Source organism: Tamandua tetradactyla, chromosome 8, assembly GCF_023851605.1.
Source record: "Tamandua tetradactyla isolate mTamTet1 chromosome 8, mTamTet1.pri, whole genome shotgun sequence".
Taxonomy (NCBI): domain Eukaryota; kingdom Metazoa; phylum Chordata; class Mammalia; order Pilosa; family Myrmecophagidae; genus Tamandua; species Tamandua tetradactyla.
Window position 1 is genome coordinate 50,331,034 of NC_135334.1, and position 21,511 is coordinate 50,352,544.

The following is a 21,511-nucleotide window of genomic DNA, read 5'->3' on the forward strand; positions in this document are numbered from 1 at the left end:
GCATGTTCTCACACTTGTCACAACATGATAATGCTGAGGCACAACACTGTGACACAACGTCACAACAATGGACTTTTTTTTGGAGGGACATTCTGGCAATTTCATAATAGATATACAAAGGTAAGTGTCAGGTGGAGAATGGGGCTGGAACCCAATTCTGACAGGTCCCTCAAGGAAAGGGTAAGGGAGTAGAATATTTCTGAAGTTGAGAACAAAAAGAAAGGAAATCCTTAATTTCATCAGGATTTTTGGAAGCCTGGATGCTATTGATTGTGCAAGCATTATTTGCAGATGCTTTCTGCCTTTTTTTGCAAAATGAAAACACAAAGACTCTGTATCTTTTTGCCCTTTACCCTTTTGGGTCAAAGGTTATCTAACTTCGGAAATGCCACATTAAATTCCTCTGTAGCTCAGGCATTGGTTTCCTTGCCCCGTCCTGTTTAGACTTCAGCACTACCACAGCTTGGGTCTGAAGTCAGTTGGGGTTCAGACTTCCTCGTGATGTCCGTTTAGAATTAAGTGGGTTTGGGCTACAGAGATGAAGATGATGATACGCCATGCTGGAGAGAAGTCATTCCTGGGGCAGGCACACTCACATTTTATGTGCTGAGTTAAGTCTGATGAAAACCAGGTGTTGGAATAAGGAACTCATTCTGGGTTGGGAAAAGGGAGGAGACTTTTTTGAAGGAGAAAGACAGAAGGACCTGAAAGACCATTATCTCGCAGTTCCTCTCAAGTGCCCTTTTGGTGATGAACTAGACACAGTCTCTCTGAGGAATCGGTCGTGGGATTGCCTCAGCCCAGCAGAGATTTATTATTTCACGCTGACAACACACTCAGCACTACAAAAAACAGAAGATTTATTGATTGGTTTGCTCACTCTATAAAGGCCACTTCCTTCATAGAACAGAGAAAGAGAGAGGGAAAATGTGTGCCCTCGGGGTCAGCATCTGAGAAAGAAGGGTGAAACCTAACACAGACAGGCCCCCCGGGCTCCAGATACGAGACACGGTCAACGTTCATGGGTTGGAGACTCTAGGTTCTTTCACTGCTGGCTTCCTGTTGTGCATCTGAAAATAGTCTGTCAAGCTGATTGATGCATGTCATAAAACCGAATATTGTGTAAGCAATGCTTGTTTTGTTTGGGGGTGCATGCGCAGAGCCAGTGAGAAGCAGAGAGTGCCACCAAGGGAGGGAGATGTGGGAGAGGAGCAGTCTGAGAGAAAGAGGAATGGAGGAACACGCAGACCCTGGGTGAAGCTTTGCGGGAACAGGAGAGGAATAAGAATGCAAAGCTGCTGGAAAAAGCATCAGAGAGAGGAAAGGAAAATCCCCAAAGCAAGGTGAGGGGAAAACAGACAACCAAAATACCACTGGTGAAGGAATCGGATTTCACTGACAAAGGGTTGGAACGAAGCAGATAGCTGCTTGGTTTATGACTGGTGGCTTCCCACCCCCATTTCTGGACAGCTCAGGGGAACAGTGTCGGGGGACGGGGGAGGCTGACCATGCATGGCCAGAACCAAGGTCTTGAATATTATTCCAGACAGGCCCCTAAAGATCGGGCCCACTCGTGTTACCTCCTACCCACAAATCCTTGGGGCGATTTTCAGAATCAGGCAAAGGCTGATTCTCGAGAGTATCTGTGACCCCCTAAGACATGTTTATCAATCCCTGTTTTCTCAAAATCTTTCACACTGACAGTATTCCCAGCTTGGACTTCCTCTCCCTCCTGAAGTTGGGTTTCCAGCTTCTAGGAATACTGGGAGGTCGAGGTAGCTTGGTGTCTAGCATTGTGCTCATGAAATATATTCTGAATAAAAAAAGATGGGAGGAAGAGTCATTCTGCCTAATAGCAGTATAGCAGCAGTGAGTCACTCTATCCTGCAGTCACTCTATCCTAATTTTAAAAAGCAGATGGATTTAAAGTGTTAAACGCATTGCTTATGGGAGATTAATTGTAATGAGTAGCAGCTCAATCTTGAGGCCAACTCTCCCTTTGACTGCAGGAACATCTTCATGTCAGTCTCCCTCCCCTGCCAGAATATAGCCTGCCATTGTGGAAAGAGAACAGTTTCTGCAGCAGATTGACCCGAGCTCAGATCCTGACTCGATCACTTGCCAGCTGAATGTTCTTATGTGAGCTACTCAACCTCTGAGATGTGCAGCTTCTTCAACAGTTAAGTGGGGGAGTGGGGGCATTTCAGCATCCTACTTCACAGGGTTGCTATGAGGATAAACGATAAATGGAAAGCACCCAACAATGGAAAGGACACAAGTGATAGCTCTTATTAATGTTTATTCACCAGCTGAGGGAGAAGTATCAAATTCTTCATACCAGCTCTAGGAAAGGATGAGTTGAAGTTAGGTAAAAACCATAATGAGTGAGCAAAGTAGGGGCAAGAGGCCGGGTGCATGAGGGCAAGTGTCAGGCAGGCAAGATGTGCTTACCTGAATCACAGCAGTATAGTTAGCAGGTGTAAAGACTGGGCTGTTGTCATTCACATCAGAAATATCTATGTTGACAGTAGTAGTTGATGACATGGCAGGGATGCCACTGTCAGCTGCCTGGACAAGCAGGGAGTATCCAGACACCTATCAAAGAACAAAGGACTGACAGTAAAGAAGCGTAGCACTTACTTCCTTCTGTCCACACTCAGAGGAATTACAGGTACAGGCAGTGCTTTGTTAAAGATCAGCCTTCTTCACTCTGAGTTTCTAGATAAGAGTTTCTCAACATTGGCAGCATTGACATTTTGGACCGGAAAATATTTTGTTGTTGGGAGATGACTGGTGCAATGTAGGGTATTTAACAGCATCCCTGACCTCTATTTCAATAGCACCTGTGACCCTCAAACACTGCCAAATGTCCCCTGAGTGTCAAAATTGCCCATGGCTGGAACCATGGCTCCTAGGCCTTTGTTCAACACCACAGCTGTCTCCACTCATCTGCCTTAGTTATCAATTTTAGTACTCCTGGGGCTGTGGGGATATATTACCCAGTGAAGTTTTTCTGCTTTTCAGCATCACTACTATAGCATATTTTTCCATTTTTATTTTCCCTTTACAGAAACTATTATTGGTCAAGAAAGACACTGTTTAAACACTTAGTTTAAGTTTGGACCGAGGAATTTTCTGCATCAGTCTTTTTACCTGGATGCCTTCAGGTGATTCTTTTGTATCTGGTCATCCAGAGCTAAAGTTGCTAATGAAACTAAAACCACAATCTTAGTACTAAAGGTACTCTTCTGCCTTGCACCCTCTCTGGGAAGAACTTAAATTCCAACCACCCAGAAAAATACATTTACTTTTTCTTTGAGGTAAGTCAGAAACTTTTAAGAAGCTTTTAATGACAGCACAATTGGCAAGAAATTCTTTTGCAGGTGTAACTCAAAGACATCATGCTTCAACTCAGCCACCCCTATTGACTCTGATTATTTAGAATGGACAAAGTTCCTACTCCCACTCATGGATTCGGAATCCCTGATTCCAGTGAAGAGGTGGGTGTGGAAGGAAAGGGGCTGACCTCAACTAGCTTACCCGTTCCCGGTCCAATTTCTTCTTAACCTTAACTAGTCCCAGGAGAGGATCCACAGCAAATGCGTTGTCCCGATCTCCACTCACAATGGAAAAGTGAATCTGCCCGTTGGGCTGGCTGTCTACATCTTCCGCTATCAACTTCATGGAAAACAAGCAAAACAAAGAAAAGAAACAACACAAGGGACAGAGAAAAGGCTTATTTCAAGGTTCCAGGTCTGTTAAAATGGGCACAGCTCTGGCCTTTTTCTTGGGAGCTATGCTTACCTAGGCCAGTGACCACGTCCCCAGTGGAAGAGATACCAGCTGTTTGAAGGAAGGCTGCAGAAGTACTGAAGCTGCCGCTTTATTTCTATGTTAATTCTTATCTGCCTTCAGCCTTGAGCTAGCCAGGGTAGTACCCAAAGTCAACTGAATTTGGGATTCAGCCCCAATTCTGCAAAACAATGGCCTCTGCCACAGAGTCGGGCAATCTCTAAATCTATGTATTCCATGTGAAGTAAAGGGAGTCTAAGAAAGTTCTTTCTTACACAGCAAACACAATACCCTCTATTCGCCTCTCTACATTGGTGCCACTGGGATTTGTATGTATGGAAATACAGGAAGAAGGGATGGCCTGGAGAGTGCACCACTGGTATGTAAAGAATGTACCATTATTCATCAAGGGCTGGGATCGCCCACAGTCTCATGCTGCAGAACCAGAAGTAGAGATAGATGAATAGAAGGGATCTGTCCAACCCAGTGATGAATAAGGATGGTGAAGAAGGGACTCATTGATTCCCAAATACAATTTGTGGTCTTTAAGAACCTGAGTTCTCGGAATGTATGGCTTGTTGTAATGGTATTAGAAACAATCTTTCTGGAAAGGGCTCCTCTAAGAGTGGCTGATCAATCTTAAACTTATTCCCATTTGTGGCTGCCTTACTCTGTGTGTCTGTCTGTGGGTCAGGGGAAGTATTGGGTGAAGGGGCTTTTATTTTATCCTTAGCCACCTAATAACTTATCATCTAAGGTCACATAGGAGCCATCATTAAAAATTCATTCCATGATCTGTTTTTTATCTCTCTCAAGAAAAATATACCCTCCTGAGAGGTAAGTGATTATCAGTTATTATATCATGATATAAATTAATCTATTAGACCCATTCCAACATAAAAATTAGAGAAGAAGCAGTTGAAAGGCCATGAGGGCTTTTGGTGGCTGACTTGAGTCATTGGGGGACAAAGGGAAATGAAGGGGTAAATCAGAAGAAAATCCAAGATAAAATGTGCTTACTTTTTCACTCTATTGAGGATTATTATTCTCAGACATCTGGACCTTCCCACTGGCACCTACCAAAATCACAGAGTCCCCGATTGAGGCATCTTCACTGATGACAGCACTGTAGACGTCTTGGCTGAACTGGGGGGAGTTGTCATTCACATCCGTGACATTAATACTGACTGTGGCCACTGCACTGAGAGCTGGGGTGCCCCCGTCTTTGGCTTCCACCACCAGGTAAAACTTTTTGCAAAATTCATAGTCCAGGACTTCAGAGACAGAAATGCCCCCTTTGAAGAAAAATGTGGACATTGAGATTTGATTAGAAAAATCACTGGTCAATTGTTCCATAATCATGGTAATATTTAAAACATCATTTCTAGCCAAGAATTTCAGATATCCAGTAATCTGTTTATTTAACACTCTACTACAGAAAGCATTCCCAAAGCCTGATTAATGTTGTCAGTTAAAGTATGACTACCCATCAAACACAAAACTGAAGAAATTAAAGGCCTCTGCATGTTTCTCTAACAGTTTCTGAACTGCTCTCAAGCAGCTGGAAAATCTTTGGCATTGTTCATTCTTATACAAACTGGGGAGGAAGGACAGGGGTACCCAACCCTGAACTCTGTCTCCTGACTCCTCACATTGGCCCAGGCAGACTGAGAAAGAGCTGAGATATGTGGACACTAACGCGTGATCCCACCCTTCATCTGTAGATAAATACGCGCAGACTTAACAGAACTGAATTAACCAAGGAGGTGCCTTCCAAGTTACAATGTACTTGTCTAAAACTATTATGATAAAAAGAGGACAGAGGAAAAAAAAAGAAGAGGCAAGGTGAAGATCTCAGAAATCTCTGTGAGATAGTAGAAAAGGCAATTTCTGGGAATCAAAGAGCCAAATAGTTTGAGTTTAGAGTCCACAATTACAGAATGGAGATGATAATGTCTGTGCCACAGTTATTTAAAGGAAGCAAATAGAACGGGTGAATGTAGCTATCTGGGTAAGGCCCCCAGGAGGCATTCTCCCTCCATCTCCCTCCCAGCCTAGGGCTTTCTGGGGAGGCAGCCCAACACTGCTTACTGCAATTGCTAACTGGTCGTTGCACGCCCTGTGGAACAGCTCCCAAAGGCATTTGTCTTTCTACTACCCGGACAAGGTGAATATATCACGTTCACCTCTCTCTCCTAGAGAGAGAAAGACTTCTCTAGGAGCTAATACTGACCATATATTCATTCTAGACTAGGTGGGAAACACAAGTCATATCTATAACAACCTCTTTCCTCATAATTAAGATTTCTTAGTGATTACCACCCTTAGCACTTGTTATTCAAAGCAAAATTTAAATAGTACTTAACCATTTATCTATAGTATTCATAAATGGCCATAACTAGACAGGCTAAGGCTAACACATATTTAATTGCAGAAAGGCCTCATACTTTGTAATTTGAAGTACTGACCTTAAAAACAAAATTACTACTGGAAGAAGCTGCTAATGCAATTCTTCAATAATATTTCCACCTTTCTATACTTAAGGGCAGGGACACGGAATTGCACTCATTTTCATATTCCTCACAGTATAGCACTGTTACATAGAGACTAGGACATGGATTCTAGAGTCAGGGACACCTGAGTTCAAACACTGGATCTCCCATTTACTAACAGTGGGCATTGTGGAAATTACTCAATCTCTCTGAAGCTCTGTTTTCTCAAATGGAGAATGTGAGAAATATGTACTGGCCCAACAGAAGCCTGGAGTATTTGCCATGTTGAATTACATTGCTAATTACAATGGCTTCTTGTTTGTATTTACAGGACTAGAATGGACTTCCTTTGTCACCTTGCTCAATAAATGCGTAGTCCTTGAGTAATGAGAGGGAAATATGTCCAAAGGCTGTTAGGTGTGATAGACTTAACCTTTCTTATTTGCAAAATGGGAATCGCATTACCTATTTATAGGGGAATAGGTAAACAGAACGAGAATATTCTCAAACATGCTTTGAAAAATAATAATATAATCCATGAAAGCATAATGGTATGCTTACTCTTAAATAATACCCAAACTTGTTTATTGAATTACCCTATCTACCCAAAGTGCCCCTAATTCTTATTAACTGACTGATGAAGAGAAGGTCCCAGGGTAATCTTGGCTTGTTTCTAAGCATCTTTTCCCGAGGTGATGCCAAAAAGAATGTGGTGACAAGTGACACTGTTCTGCCCAAATACAGCTCCAATTCCAACTGACTGACAGGTGTCCTTGGGGTACTGGCTGAGCAGGCCTGCAAATCACCCACCATCCAGATCGCTTACCAATGGCAAGGGGAGCCCAAACTCTAGAAGTACTCCCAAACACAGAAACATATGATTGAAGTTTAAAAATAGAAAGAGAGAGAAAATCCAAATCTGTGTGGTATGCAAATGTCACTTTAGGAAAAGCTCTCTTTCCCCTGTAAACCATGTGGCTGTTCCCATACCCTGCCATTTGGAAATCTTGGAGCCAACCTGGGCATTAAGTATTTGCCAAGCAAGCCACAGCTTAAAATTCAGCAATGGACTACCAGTGGCCATTCTGAGGTCCACATGCAAGTCCTGCTAAGAGAAGATTTGCTCCATCCATGAGGGAGGTAAGAGGAGGGCACAGAGCTGGCAGAGAAGGGCAAGTTAGAGCATTCAGGAGGAGTAATAGGACATAACGGAGTCTTAAATTCTCAGTTGGCTTCAGTTTACCTACCTGTCTTTGGGTTGATTCTAAATTTCCCTTGTTCATTCCCAGATCGGATGACATATGTAATCTCAGCATTTGTGCCGATATCTTTGCTGGTTGCAAAAACAGCAAGGACTTGGGTACCAGGGGAGGTGTCCTCCGGCACTGTCACCAGATAGTCCCTCCGCTCAAACACAGGGGGGTTGTCGTTGATGTCCAGGACGGTGATGGTGACGGTGGTCAGAGAGGACAGAGCTCGCCTGGGGCTCTGGTCGGAGGCCCGCACGCTGATGTTGTAGGAGGACTGCTGCTCTCGGTCCAGCGGCTGCTCCAGGATAATGATGCCAGAGGCGCTGTCAATGGAGAAGAAGCCATCCGCGGAGTCCGCCAGGGAGTACACGACCTTCCGGTTGATGCCTGCAGGGGGCGCAAGAACGTGAGCGGAGAAGTACGCGGCTCAACGCTCTGCAGAAGATGATTTTGGCTTCAGAAACTTTCAAAGGGCGGCACAGAGAAAAATAGTACTTACAGAAACAGGCAGAACTGGTCCTATAAAAATTTAAACTAGTTTGTTAAAAAAATTCAAATTTTTGCGTATAAAATATACTAAATTAACAGGTAAAGAATCTGGAAAAATATTTGCAACAAATACAAAAAAGTAGTCGGATATTCTTAAAATAGTTTTAAAAAACCCAGATCTTTAAAGAAGACTCTTAAGTGCCACTATATACATAGGGCAAAGATGTATCACAGAGAAAGAAATACAAATTATTTAATTAATCAATTACTTCAGCAGACATGTATGTAGAATCTACCAGGCACTATTATAGGGGATAGAGATTCACCAATGCAGGAAAGAGTCTGAGGAATACCCTGAGGAAATTTTTACATTCTGCTGGGAGTAGATTAAAAAACTAACAGCAACAACAACTAAATTAATTTTTTTTTTCCTTTTAAAGGCATGTTAGAAGGTAAAAATGTGCTATGGAGAAAAAGTCACAAAGGGGAAGAGGGAGTGCTGAGGGTGAGTGTGTGCTAATTTTAAATGGGGTGGTTAAAGAAGGCCTCCCTGGAGGGTGGGCATTTGGGTAAAGACCAGAAGGAGGGGAGTGAGTGAACTCTGCAGGTATCTGGGAGAGGAACACAGGGTAGAGGGATCATCAGCACCTACAGAGTTCCTGAGGTGGGAGCATATCTGGTGTGTGGGAGGAGCATTGCTGAGAAGACCCAGGCTAGAGCCAAGGGGAGAGAATCAGCTGAGAGCCTCCTCCCGGCACAGAGCACATCCTGTGGGCAGTGGTGGCCATTTTAATGGCATTGAGTTTACCCCAGGTGAGAGGGAAAGCCACAGGAGGGCTCTGAGGAGAGGAGCCACAGGATCTGATTAACCTGAGTCACTTAGGCTGTATCAACCTCTGGTTTTGAAAGAACTGCAGGGTGGCAAGAGAGGACACTGGGGCATCAGTTATCTGGCTCCTGCAGTGATACAGCCATGTGATAATGATCCATGTGAACAAATGTAGTGGAGGTGGAGGTGGCAAGGTGTGAATGGATTTTAGATATTTACCAAACATGGAGGTGGTCAAAAGTGATTGGGGTCTGGATTTTCTTTTTTTATCTGAATGTGGGTAGAGAAAAGTGATCAGGTCCTGAATATATTCTGAACTTGGAGATGGTAAGAAAGGAATGTTTTCTGATCCTGTAGCCCATGGGGTGTGAGACAAAGAGAGGATTCCAGGATTCCTAGGTTTTGACTGAACTACCTGAAAGAGTGAGTTGCAATTATCTGAGATAAAGAAAACTGCAGAAGGACGAAGTTTTAGGTTGAAAGATCAGGAGCCCAGTTTGGGGCAGATTAAATTTGATGTGGGAATTTGATATTCAAGCTGCAATGTCAAGTACAAAGTTAGATACAGGAGGCTGGAATTCCAAGGAGAGGTACAAAGTGGAGCTATTATTTTGAGGGTCATCAGCATACAGGTGATATGCAAAGCCATGAGAATGGATGAAGGCTGAATGGAGTGTAGAGAGAAAACAGAAATTCAAGTGAGAGGATCCACAAGCAGGGTGATCTCCAGCACTATAATTTCAACAAATGCACTTACTTATCCAGATCTCAGAATATAGGAAAGCTAAAGCACAGGAACCACCAACAATAAATTAGTGGATGATGACTGGATTGACTTCCAGTTCTCAACTAAAGATGGACTTAATTGTTTTCAACTGGGGATCTTAGAACTTCAAAATGGGTTATAAACCTAAAATTAGCTTTAGGAATTAAGATTTATAAATAGGAATATATAACAACTTTCCAGGCTGATAAAGCATCATTTTGACTAGAAATGCTCTTAATGGAAATAGCCATGATGACCATCTGAAAATATCTTTTGTGAATCATGGAACCCTAGAATATAAACTCTTATAGGGTAGGGTCAATGCATGTGTTTTTTCTATTATAACACTTCACCTTGGGGACAAGCATTTGGCAGTAGTAAGAGTTAAACATTTTACTCCCCCAATGTACAGTTTCCCTTAAGCCAAAATTCCCAGCAAACCGATAAAATAATATATCTGGAGAGGATGACATAAATTGCATTATGTGGCTTTAACTAAAAGGTCAACACTGAGAGCTAGTTCTTGGTTCCATTCCAGAGAGTCCATTTTTTCCACAGTTTCATCATTTACTTTTATTTTCTCTTTCAGAACAACTACCCTATGATATATAAACATCAACCTCTGATTTTATTAGTACTGGGATTAAAAACAAGAAGGCATTCCTCTTCTTTTGCTACTTCTTGAAATAAGGTCTGAGAGCAGAAGTTTTAGGGATGCTTTCTGGCTATTTTTGGAGAGGCTGCAAAATTAAATTCTTCATCATATATTCCTGGGGTAAATAAACAATGCTGCGGAGGCAACCAAGCATGCACCTGGAAAACAACAGCACCGCCTGGGTGTCAGAACTGGTGTGTGTCCCAGAAGATGCCTTGACTGATTTTTGATGGCCACAGGACACCTCTCAAAGTCACAAAAAATGCATTTATGGAAACACATCAGTGATTGACATAAGCACACCAGATAGGTTTCATACCACACACATTCCCTGCAGATTTGATTTCTACCCCAGCTTATGGAACACCACTCTTACGAACTGTAACACTGGGCAAGAAATGCATGCAGGGGCGTTCACCTGAGTATTTGCTGGAAACTACAAAACCCCTTTCACCAATACGTAAACCAAGGGCTGATGGACTTGGCTGGGGCCACTAGCATTTATCAAGGTCCTATTTTCTCTAGGCAACTTGCTCCTGGACACACTTCCTTTTAAGGCCTGATGGTCATTTAAAGAAAAAGCAATTTTTGACTCACAACCACCTGAGTTAAGAGAGGTAAGGGTCGCATTTGTCTACCTCAGGACTCTGTGGCATCAAGGCCTGAAGGGAAGGCACTTTTAACGGCAGCTTGCTTCTCCTTTGCTGGGTTAGACAACAGAAATCTAATTAAAAACAAGACCCATGTTCCTGGTCTTTAGCTTTCTCTGGCTCTAGTCAGAGGATTGGACTCTGCTCAGCTTTCATAAGCAGGAGATGCCATGCCCTCCAAGCTTTCTGCTCAGCAGGCTAGCCCCGTTGTTGGAAGGCTGCTGTTTACAAGGCTGACATTAATCAGCCTCACAAAGACCGTGGCTCCCCTCCGGGCAGGTTCTGTTAATTTAAACTTGGTGAGCAGGGTTTTTCTGCTTTACCACAGCAGAAAGCTATCCCCTCCCCCACAAATTGCTGACCCAAACCCCACACTCCTCCCCATTCATTTTGCTTCTGACAGTATTGTGGGCATTCGCACCAGGAGCAACTAGGAGATTGATTGTTCCCTTTTCCTTTCTGTTACCAGACTGATGTGGAAGCAAGACCAGAAAAGGGGGGAGGAGGGGCCCAAGCCGACAAACCTGCTAAATGGCATCTCCAATAATTTGCTAGTTCTCAAGAAAGGAGCAGTATATATTTTTGGAATGTATAAAAACTCAAATTTAGACACAATTGCAATGGATTTCAGTGATTTTTAGAATGAAGTCAGACGTAAATGTCAATCTGGAGGCGGCGTTTTTGGTGCAGCACTTAGGTTTTTGCTGTGTAACCAGGCAATGGGGTGCTGTCTTTGATAAATGAATGCAGGTCATGTCACTCAAGTGGAAACTTTCTATCCTAGGGCATTTGATAAATGCCATCCTTCAAATCACTATCCTTTTGCTACATCTACATACCCAGCAGAAAAGATGAACCCTAGCAGAAGACGTGCTTGCTAATTGGTCTAATGCTCTTATAGCATGTCACGATGTGTTACATTAACTTGTAACACTAATCTATCATTTCATATCTGTGTTTTTAAGAACATAATTCTTGTCTCCAGTTTGAGCCTAATTTAATAGGAAGCTACTTAGTTTCTTAAAATGATGAAATGCCAGGCTACCAAGAAAAGTATGACTTTCATTGCAAGCAAAGCTTTTGCATGTTAACTGTTGCAAATGGAAGCCAGCAGACTCTCAGAGGATTAAAATCAAGTAAAAAGAAAATGATTAAAATCCTTATTTGCTCAAAGGGATGGGCATTTTGTGCAGTGGAGTTGGGGGAAAGAAAATAGGGAAGGATGGGAAATCTGGAAATGGGTTGCTAAGAGCTTCTATATTTTCTCCCTCAAAAAGTTTCTAAATGGAGGCTAGATTCCTCTCAGCTCTGCCCAATGAAGAAATGGACTTTTGGACCTGGGAACTATACCTAAAAGTCAATGCTTAAAATGCTTTAAAATGAGGGCAATGTGGTCTGGTCCTGAAGAGACCTGACTTCTTGCTCATGGTTTACACACACTACACAAGTATACTTGAACAAGTCACTTCATTTCACTTCACTGGGTCTTGTGTCTTTTCGTTTTTTTTCAATGACAGAACCCAGACTAGCTGAAGTCTAAGGTTATCTTCCAGCACTATGATTCATTTCCAAATTAAATAATGGAGCTTGTTTCATTTATTATTTCCAGTGGACTAACCCCACCCCCCTACACACACACCCCCAACATGGGCCAGCAACACCACATTAAGTCTGATCATGATGAGCTATTTGAATCTTCCGGATGGGGAGAAAACTTAAACAACACCAGCAGATTAATGCCATTCAGTTAGATGTTCCAAGTTCACACATACAGCTTATAGCAGGACTCATGCCTCAGTAAGAAAAAAACACCCACTGCTAGGATAATCCTCAAGGAACCAACCCACACTAGAATAATGCAGCTTTATCGCTGAGATTTTTAAAGGTGTCAGAGTCAGCACAGAAACCAAATGGCAAGTGCCACCTAATCTTTATGAAAAATATTTTCTCCCTTCCTCTGAAAATTAGACTCCCTAAGCCTAAGGATCCTCCTTGCAAGAGCTATGTGATATTTGCTTTAGTGTCTTATGTTGGCAGCTGCTTTGGCTGTCAGGACAGAGCCGTATCTGGGATATTCACCAATAGATCCTCTGGTATTTGCACAGGATTTCGCCAGTAGGCGGTACACAAAAAATGTGGGCTGAGCTTAATTGTGGTAAACTGGCTTTTAAAAAGAAATTTGAATTTATATGGAACAGATATTTGGAGAAGAAGTAATTGGAAACAATCTTAATCAAATTCTACTCATTTAAATTTTGGTTCTAATTATTAATTTTTTATTTCAACTTTATTGAGGCATATTTTACATATGATAACATGAATGCATTTTATGTGCCTTGCTCATGAACTCTCAAGCTTGTATACCTCCTTGTAACCACTACCCCATAAAGATAAAGAATATTTCCTCACCTCCTAAAGTTCCCTCATGTCCCTTTGTAGTCAGTCCCCTGACCCTAAGTTCCAGGCTAACAACTGTTTTTTGAACCAATACTTTCTCTTGCCTTCATTAATGCTATTCATCAGTCTTGAAATCTCACAAGCATGTTTAAATTTTAATCTTTATGACCCAGGTTTGGTGGTAAAGGCATGCTCTTATATAAGCTACAAAGATTACCCTTTGAAGAAAAATGATAAGCAAAGCTTTGTTCTTGAATATTCTTTGTGTTCCTTTGCTATGGGGCTATTCGGATTTCCCCTTAACAGACTGTGCTGTTATTATTATTTTTTTTGGCACTTAGTACATTCACAAATGTTATGCACCCACCACTTTTATCTAGTTCTAAAATATTTCCATTACTCTAAAATAAAGCCCTGTACCCATTAAGCAGTTTCTCCCCATTTCCCCTTCTCCCCACCCTGGTAACTACCAATCTGCTTTGTCTCTGTGGATTCATCTATCCTGGATATTTCATATAAATGGAATCATATATATTGACCTTTTGGGTCTGACTCCTTTCACTTAGCATGTTAGTGAAATTCATTCAAATTAGGTCATATATCAGTACTTCATTCTTTTTTATGGCTGAATGATATTCCATTGTATGGACATACTCACTTTCATTTTTGAAAGATATTTTCCCTGGGTATAAAATATTAAGTTGACATTTTTTCTTTCAGTACTTTAAAGATGTGTTTCCATTATCTATAATAGCATAGTATGATAATATTCCATTGCACATATATAACTCGCTTTGTTTATCCATTTACCAGTTGGTGAACATTAGGGCTATTTTTACCTCCTGGCTATTTAATAGTGAGGCTGGAACTTTTGAAGAGTGGAAGGATTCTGTCCTCCTCACATGAAACACTGGCCAGGACATTCCAATTTAATAAGGATTTGCTGAGTGCCACCTGTTTGTCTAAGGGAACTCCAGCACTGAGATGAGGGGAAGTGGAGTTCAAAAGACATCATCCCTAACTCAGGGAACTTAGCACTTTGGCAAAGAATTACTTAAACTAGTTTCTTGTGTCTTCTCCATTTCTTCTTATCAATCTGAATCTGATTGTCGAGTTCTTTTGAATCTACCTCTGAGATAGCTCTTGAATGTCTTATAGCCAGTTCTTATACCCAGGTAAGGCTCCATCCCCTCTTACCTAGGCTGTTGCAAGAGACTCCTAACTGTAAACCATCTCAGTCTATCCCCTTCTAGGCAAATTTAACTAGAGGTAAGTTTCTAAAACTTTGGATCTAATCATGTCCCATATGCTCAAGAAAGTCATTGACTTTCTACTTCTTACAGAATGAAGTAACAACTGTTTAGAAGGAATTCTAGTCCTCTGCAATCTGTTTCTAACTAACACTCACAAGCGTCTCCTCCAGCCCCACCTCCATCACACACTGTGTACTCCAGCTACTCTTCAAGACAACATGTACTCCTCCAGGTCTTTGCTTGTGGTTCTCTTTCTAACATGGAATGCTCCCTTCCCCTATGACCCTTGTCAAAAATCCTATATATTCTTCTAGGGTCTCCTCCGGAACAGCTTCCTTAATTTCCCCAGTTACTCCCTCCTCTGTGCTCTTATAACATGTTTTTTGCTTCTGGTTTTGCATTATCATTAGTTGCATGTATGTTCTCTCTTCCAGTAATTAGGCAGAAGGTCTGTATCGTATTCATTTTTATACCTCAGTACTGAGCACAGAACCTGACATATAGAGAACAATACATATTGAACTGCAGAAGAAACAACCAGGGGGACCAAACCAAGTCATCTGAGCATGCTACAGCAATATGTGTGGTTGACGCACACACTGCACATATGTGCCTACTGAAATAAATGCATGTGTTAAACCAGCTGAAGCTGGAAACCGTGAAAGTGAAGGAATAAGAACATTTAATATTAAAAATGCACATATAGAAATTTTAAATGTATACAATACACTCATAGATATATAAAAAGCTATTGTTAAATAGATGCTTACATTTGTGGACAAAAAAAAAACACCACCCTATTTTCCCAAAAAAGACTGGTTGAATAAATTATGATCCATCCATATCACAGAATACTATGTACAACATCATTAAAAATGTGAAAGAATATAAATGATGTGGAAATATATTTTGAAGCAAGTGAAAAAAACAGGTTTCAAAATACTATCTAGGGTACATGGGTAGTTCAGTGGTTAGAATGCCTGCCTTTCATGCAGGAGACCCGGTTCGATTCCCAGACCATGCACCCACAAAATAAAAAAAGATACTATTTCGTTCGGTTCCTGGTGCCTGCCTATGCCAAAAAAAACCTATCTCATTTAAGGTCACATTTTTGTAAAGAAAAAATGATACAGGGAAGAGAAGGATGAAAGGACTTCTATCAGAATAGTAACACTGGTTGGAAAGGACTTGTATTTCCTTTCTGCTTATCATTCAAAACGTTATACTGTGGACACAGATCATATTTGCAATAAATAGAACAATTATTAAAAAAACATGTACATGAAAAATAATTCTTTAATATAAATTTTGGAGAGCAAAATTTCAAATTATTCCCCAGACCGGTAAAATTCTCAATATACATACCTTGAAATAATTTTAGAAAAATATATGTATAAAGGATTCTTTTTCTGGATATTTCCATTCCTCATTTTAGGTTTGTGTTCAGAAAGACTGACTTTACTTAGAAAACCAGTTTTGCCAAAGATTTCACTCTAGAGTTATTTTAAGGGATACATTTTTTTAAGACTGTTGTGGTTTTTTATTTTTTGCACTTAAATTAAGCAGTAACAGAATATGGCTAGCCTAAAATTTTTCTCTCATCCTTTGTAGAAGACACATAAAATCCCACTGCAGTGAAACAGTTCAAACTAACCGTTCTTTTTCCTCTTTGAAATATGCCTTTGGATGAAATGAAATGAATCAGAAAGTTGCCATAAGGAGGTTCCTGGAATTACCAATTACTTTTCAAGTTAGCAATTACTTTTAAATAGATTCTCTAATTACTTCTTTTAAAGCGCCTTTAAAAGTTTTTCACTGGGTGCTGGGTAAAGCTAGGGTATTCCTATGGGCAGAATGTCAATTCCTGGGGTTGGAAGCCACCTGCCCTTTTGAGTGGACAAGAAAAGACATAAGTCAGCACAGGCTTAGTCAGGGAGATTCTGACTCTACCACAAGCCTCCAAGGGGACTAAGCATGGGGTCCTGGTAGGCACAGGCCCCTGTGAGACTGCGACTGTGACATCTCGGGATGAGGCGGTGTGTGAATGGGTGATCTTATGGGGATGGATCACTGTAATCAATGGTTAGAAATCAGGATTCTCTGGTGATAAGTGACTGTGTTAAAAAGCTTCTCTAAGATAACCCTTTTGGAAGGAATTACTGTTTCATTTGACAACTAGTGTCCTGATCCCTATTTGGAAGAAACTGGATTTTTAAAAAAGCATAATAGCAACTTTTCAACAACTTACAACGAATGCAAAGACTCCTGAACTATACAAGGCATCACAATCACCTAGAGGGGAAAAAAAGAGATGTCCAGCCCCATCCCAGACTTTCTAAATCAGATTTTGGAGATGGAGCCCTTGTTTATTTTTAAAAGCTCCCATGGGGATTCTGAAGCACAGGCAGGACTGATAACAAAGTTTGTCTGATTTGTGAGCATCATCTTGTCTCTCCTTTTGGATTTTAGAATTTGGAAGGAAGTAGTTTCTAGAGCTCTAGTCAAGGGATCCTATTTTCTTGGACATAGAGGGATCAATTTGTGCCTCCAACTTATGTCTGTATGGCAGCAGACATTAACACATCTCCAAAGGACCTGGAAATGGAAATACCCACAGCGTTTGAGGACTTCTTACATTAGGAAGCACAGACTGTGTATGTGAAAGTCTCTGGAAAACTCTGCAGGGAATAAGAAATCCAAATATACAGACATGGTACTAGGCAATTTAAGTGGAGTATCGAATTTAGTTCTCCAACTTGGCAGTTCAACCAAAACATATCCAGTGTGTACTTGATGGCCGGCACTGTACTAGTACTGGGGATACACCACTGAACAGGCTGATGTCCCAGGCCCAGGAACTGACTGACTGATGGGAAAAGAAGCAGTTAATATCCCCATTTGTCTTAGGAAGGAATGGAGGTTCAGAGGGGTTACTAAATTTACTTAAGGTCAGACAGATTGTCAGGATTAGAACTGGGATATGTAAGCCACTTCCAAAGCCACTTATATGGTATTGCTTCCCAAAAGGTCAGCAAAAATAACACAGAGATGGTGGGATGCCGGAATCCCACCTTCTTGCTATACACTTTGCAGAAGATGCTCTGATACTGATGTGAGACAAAGAATTCAGGAACGAGTTTATGGGGTCCCAGGGCACTTTTCAGGACCACTTTCCATTTAACAGATGCCTCTGGAAGGAGAACTTCAGTTTCTCCATTTGCATTTGGGAATACCCGGTTTTCATGTGTAAGGTTTTGAACCCTCTGGAGAAAAGCTTCAAACATAAAATTACATATTTTTGATATCTAAAACAGGCAAAGGGCTTTGGCCACAATGTCCTCCGGAGAATGACTCATGTGTCTCAAGTCTTCAGGGAACATTATTGAATTTTTACTGACGTTTTAACAGTCCCTCATCTGCCATCAAAGATTTAACACTACAGTTAATAACAGAGCTTTGGGGAAGAAGAAAAAAAATTTAAATTATCGACCTATGGTGCTTAGAGGTAACAATTTCTATGGCATCAAGAAAAAGCATAAAAGATACGATATGAGAGAAACAGGCTGAAATCAGGAATAAATCCCTCTTGAAACATTTTCTGGTGGGAATGACTGGAATATAGAAAAGAACACCGTACTGAGGAGGAGGATAACTTCCTTTTAAATCCAGCTCGAACATGAAGCAAGAAATCTGGGGTTAGTTTCTTTGACCCTGAGGCTCAGTTTCCTTATCAGATAAAGGGACTTGGACTGGATTTTGTCATAGGGCCTTCACAGGGGTAACATCTTAAGGTCACTAGGCCTGTGGTTTCTATAGGAATTGGGCCTAGTGCCCAAGGAATCCATGACAGCAGCAAAAAGGAGCAGCCCACAGCTCTTACGTCACTTATCCAGCAGCAGAGTTCTCATCGTGGCTGAACTGCTCCTTCTGAGGGTGGGCCTTCTTTTGATTGCAGCTGATCCACAATGAAGTCCTTCTTTCCCAGAAAGCAGACCCTGAGGACGGATAATTGCTATGGTAGGGGATTGTGATTAGTTTGTTAAGCTGCTGGAAAGCAATATATAAGAAATAGGGTATTTAATAAGTTACAAGTTTACAGTTTTAAGCCTATAAAAATGTTCAAACTAAGGCATCAGGAAAGATACCTTAATTCAAGAAAGGTCAGTGGGTCCGGAACACCTCTGTCAGCTGGGAAGGCACGTGGCTGGCCTCTGCTTGTCCTTTACTCCTGGGCTTCACCTCTGTTCCTGTAGAGGTTCCTCACTTGGTGTCTGTGGGCCTTCACTTAGCTCCTCTGGGACACAACTCTGGGTTCTGGCCTGCTCAGCATCTCACGGTGTAAGGAAAACTGAGTTTGTAGAGTTTGTTATGCTCAGCTGATGTTGCCATTGCATGACCTTGGTAATAAACTGTTGAAATGTGCACTCCAGCTGGGAGGACTGGCTATCCTCCCAGAAAATGTTCTTCGATAAAGTCATCTAGGTCCCAGGAAGCTCGTCTCGGTCCCTAGCCAGTTCCCAGAGGACCACCTGGGTCTGGTCATGTAAGCTAATTGGAATCCGGCCACTATTGTAATAAAAATATCCTACAAACTGCATGTAAGCAGCTAGAAAGAAAAAGAGGAGAGGACAGAGGAAAACAGAGAATCTTATCTGAGAGGAGAGGAGGATGCTCTGCTTGAGACTCTTCCAGTCAGACCCTGGACACTGTCTCTGGGAGTCCCCAGTGCTCCTCTTCAGGTGTTGGTGCTATCTCACCTGATGATGTAACTATGTCTCATTTCTAACAATCTTTTGATTACTTTCCTAATAAATTGTGTTTTTATATAACTGAAATCTGTGTTGTTTGCGAACCTGAGCCTCTAAATTAAATGGCCACAATATGCCCTTGCCTTTCACGCAGCACACGGGAAGGCACACAGTGATGTCCGCCGGGTTGAAGCGTCTCGAAACATCTGTGTCTTTGTTCACTCTGAAGCAACTGTTCTCTAAGCGTCATCTGCACATCTGCTCAGCTCTGTAGGCGCTGAGGTTTCTTCAAAACGTTTCCCCTTTTAAAGGACTTCAGTAAACTAAGCAAGACCCACCTTAGGGTGGGGTCACATCTCCATCTACTCAAAAGGGCACACCCACAATTGGGTGTGTCACATCTCTTTGGAGATAATCTAATAAAACTTTTCTGCCCTACAGTACTGAATAAGGATGAAAAGAAACCACTGCCGCCACAAGATTGAGTCAGGATTAAAACATGGCTTTTCTGGGGTACATAATACTTTCAAACTGGCACAGGGATCCATAAGGACTGCAGAGAAAATTCAGAATGTTCGTAATCTTGAAGGGTATTTAGTTAACCATGGCTCTGTACCAAATAAGACCACAACTCAGCAACATTAAACATCCAGACTTTATTAGTTCGTAGTTTCTATGGGTCAGGAATTCAGCCATGGCTTAGCTGGATGCCCTGACTCAAGGTCTCTCATGAGGTTGCAGTTGAGCTGATGGGCAGGGATGCATCTCATCTGAAGGCTCATCATGTGGGGCTGGGGGTGGAGGTTTACTTCCAAGCTCACTCACGTGGCTGTTGGCACATGGGCCTCTTCACAGGGCTTCCCTCTTTCATTGTAGCTGGCTTCAGGGCAAGTGATGCAAGTGAGAGCAAGGTAAAGCACATCCAAGGTAGAAACCACAGGCTTATATAACCTAATCTCCAAAGTGATACTCTATTCGTCAGAACTGTCATTAAGTCCAGCCCATTTACAAATACCAGATCCCTGGGATTCATCTTAGAGGCCGCCTATCACAGAAGGGGAATAAATGGCATCTTAATTTCACTAGTTTCTACATGACAGCAACAAACCATTGTAGTAGCAGAAGGAGCTGTGATTTTGTGACCAATAGAAATGAGATATTTTCATATTATTTTTAAATTGTTGCATATACCTCTGCTAACCACTGTTTCAAAATACAAAAGTTATTAGACCTACTGTGTTAAGTCTTATTTAATGTCTCAGAGAAGAAATTCATATTATGTCTAATGATTAAAAAAAAACTGAACAAATCTATTTTACTTGTAACCTTTTGCATTTTATTTAATGAGTTTAAACACATTATTACGTTATCCATAGCTGTCACCAACCCATCAAAATGTTCATGGCAAAAAAGGATTAAGGATCCTTAGGAATGTGGGTCTCAAAATGTGGTCCTGGAACTCCCAATAGCATCCCTTGGGAATGGGTCTGAAAATGCAGTTTATCAGTCTTATCCCAGCCTACTGAATCAGAATCTCTGGGGGAGGACTTATTTTATCAAGCCTTCCAGGTGACTCTGATGTACATTAAAATTTGAAAACCCTTAGTCTAGGGTTTCTTATTCAGAACTTGCAGTTCCAACAAGCTCCCAGGTGAAACTGATACTGCTGTTCTGGGGACCATTTTTTGAGACCACAGCCCTAGACTATAGCCTATTTGCTGGCTCTCTGTTAACTAGCCCTTCCCATAATTCTGTTTAAATTTTGCAGCCCTGCCACCAACTAGTCTGTGGCCCAGGGTAACTTACTTAAGCCTTTAGAGTTTATTCATATTTTAAATAGAAAAAAAAAAATCTATATATCTATGCCAACTTGCAAGAAGTGGAAATAATTATACATAAAAGTACATAAAGCTCTTGGCACAGTGCCTGGAATGTAGTAGAAGCTCAAAAAAAGTAGACGTTATTAGCTATATTATGATTATTATCATTTAAAATTCATATTAAGAATTGCCTTGGAGGGTTCAAAAAGAGCAGAGAAGAGACATTGAAGCAGATTGATGTTACATAACTGTGAAGTGGGAACTCAGAGCAGGGAGCTCGAATTTCAGTGAGGGAAAACTTGGCTTTGTACAGTTTAATGTGTTTTTCCATTCACTCTTGGTCAAACCTCACATTAACTTTTGAGGTTGG

General features: G+C 41.4%; 1 protein-coding gene across 5 annotated transcripts in view; it reads right to left on the bottom strand.

The window, feature by feature from the left end:
* Positions 1–21,511, bottom strand: part of FAT3 (FAT atypical cadherin 3) — a 655,772-nt gene that overhangs the window by 50,725 nt on the left and 583,536 nt on the right. For 4 of the 5 annotated variants that reach the window (XM_077113295.1, XM_077113294.1, XM_077113296.1 and 1 more), the window contains 4 exons: positions 7,532–7,921; positions 4,873–5,087; positions 3,541–3,678; positions 2,452–2,595 (listed from right to left, as the gene is read on the bottom strand). In XM_077113295.1, the coding sequence (XP_076969410.1) occupies positions 2,452–2,595; positions 3,541–3,678; positions 4,873–5,087; positions 7,532–7,921 (887 nt within the window). Of the gene's footprint in view, positions 1–1,917; positions 2,344–2,451; positions 2,596–3,540; positions 3,679–4,872; positions 5,088–7,531; positions 7,922–21,511 lie in introns of those variants that run through there. The other variant, XM_077113298.1, reaches the window with a different exon arrangement.